General features: G+C 36.5%; 1 protein-coding gene across 4 annotated transcripts in view; it reads right to left on the reverse strand.

Annotated features, from left to right (window-relative positions):
* The window catches only part of tbck (TBC1 domain containing kinase), a 68,890-nt gene that overhangs the window by 66,815 nt on the left and 142 nt on the right, over positions 1–1,933 (reverse strand). For 3 of the 4 annotated variants that reach the window (XM_048196305.1, XM_048196303.1, XM_048196306.1), the window contains exon 2: positions 1,402–1,620. In XM_048196305.1, the coding sequence (XP_048052262.1) occupies positions 1,402–1,594 (193 nt within the window). In that variant the 5' untranslated portion in view covers positions 1,595–1,620. The remainder of the gene's footprint in view (positions 1–1,401; positions 1,621–1,933) is intronic. The other variant, XM_048196304.1, reaches the window with a different exon arrangement.

The raw sequence follows: 1,933 nt of genomic DNA on the forward strand, positions 1-1,933 counted from the left end.
TTTAAGGTTGAAAATTAAGGTTAAACCACTGCAGTCACGTCAACTGTTTTAAAGGTGCCCTAGAACCAGCTTTTACAAGATGTAATATAAGTCTAAGGTGTCCCCTGAATGTGTCTGTGAAGTTTCAGCTCAAAATACCCCATAGATTTTTTTAATTAATTTAGTTACCTGCCTATTTTGGTGCGTCATTAACTATGCACCGATTCAGCGCGCGGCCCCTTTAAATCGCACGCTCCATGAATACAGTAAGAAACGATGGTAACTTTAACCACATTTAACAGTACATTAGCATCATGCTAACGAAACAGGTAAGCAAGCATCATGCTTGCTTACCTAGTCTGATGATTCAGCTGTGCACAGATCCAGACGTTAATACTGGCTGCCCTTGTCTAATGCTTGAACATGAGCTGGCATATGCAAATGTTGGGGTCATACATATTAATGATCCCGACTGTTACGTAACAGTCTGTGTTATGTTGAGATTTGCCTGTTTTTCGGAAGTCTTTTAAACAAATGAGATTTACATAAGAAGGAGGAAACAATGGAGTTTGAGACTCACTGTATGTCTTTTCCATGTACTGAACTCTTGTTATTCAACTATGCAAAGGTAAATTCAATTTTTGATTCTAGGGCACCTTTAACAATGTCTTTAGTACCTTTCTGGACCTTGAAAGTGTTGATTATATTGCTGTCTATGGACGAGTCAAATACCTCTCTGATTTCATCAAAAATATCTTAATTTGTGTTCTGAAGATGAACGAAGGCCTTACGGGTGTAGAACGACATGAGGGTTAGAACTTAATATTTTTGGGTGAACTAACCCTTTAATGACTTGCAAAAAAGTGCCATGACATATTTCTTTTAATTTTAAAATCAAATAAAAAAGGTGTACAATAGACAGCTATTTATATGACAAGAATCTGATATATATTGCACAAAAAAAGCTCTAATATGATTGGATGACTTTATTTAAGTAGCGCTTTATATCCTACAGCTTTACATTAATAATCAGGAAAATATCCGTGAACATGGCAAGTACATCTATTATAAAAAGACGTCAATTTAGGTTTTAAAGTAGCTGACTATATTGTCATGTTTCAGCTCAATTCAGTTCAATTTTGATTCCATTCAGTTTAATAACAGTGTTGCAAAGTTCAAACTTTATGAAGGAAACAAAACTCTTAACAAGGTACAATATTGCTAAAACAAGCACTTCTGACAAAAGCCAATGCATATTTTAAAGATTCTGCGAGAGTAGCAAATGAACTAGATAGCATTGAGTCACAGAGTTATATCTGTGAAATAAACCAACTGTTTATTATTATTTACCGCCGGCCGTTCTTATTTGGGAAGATGATGATATGCCAGTCTTTGGCGAGAAACAGAATAAAGCCATCATACCATGCTTCCCTCTGGTGATGTCCACATATTGGCACAGTCTGGGATGGGTGATGGTCTTGAGGATCTGGAAGCGTCCCAGAATCTTGATGGAGTTGGGGGTGAGAGGAAGTCCATTGCTGCCACACACATCATGAGGAAGAGGAGAGGCGAAGAAGGTGGAGGCCCCCAGTTCAGCATCTCTGAGGGGCTGCATGACTCACCTGATGCTCAACAAACACACTGACATGGAGCACTTTAGATATAGAGTTATATCACTTTAAATGGTTTTTTTACATTATTTTGTCATTTCTGAAATCAGTAAGGATACTAGGTGTTTTTAAATACAACATAAATAGTTACAACAGTTAATAAATCAGGAGAACCTAGATTATTCATAACACTAAAACGTGTATTTTTCCTTTTAGAGCATAACATAATATTTCGCCATGAACATGATTACAACATAAACTAAACCAATAATATTTTACAGTATTTCATTGTACACACATGCTTGCTGGCGCTCTGAACTGTGAATTACAAATCTGCAGCATAC

Source organism: Megalobrama amblycephala, linkage group LG7 (genome assembly GCF_018812025.1).
Source record: "Megalobrama amblycephala isolate DHTTF-2021 linkage group LG7, ASM1881202v1, whole genome shotgun sequence".
Lineage (NCBI taxonomy): Eukaryota > Metazoa > Chordata > Actinopteri > Cypriniformes > Xenocyprididae > Megalobrama > Megalobrama amblycephala.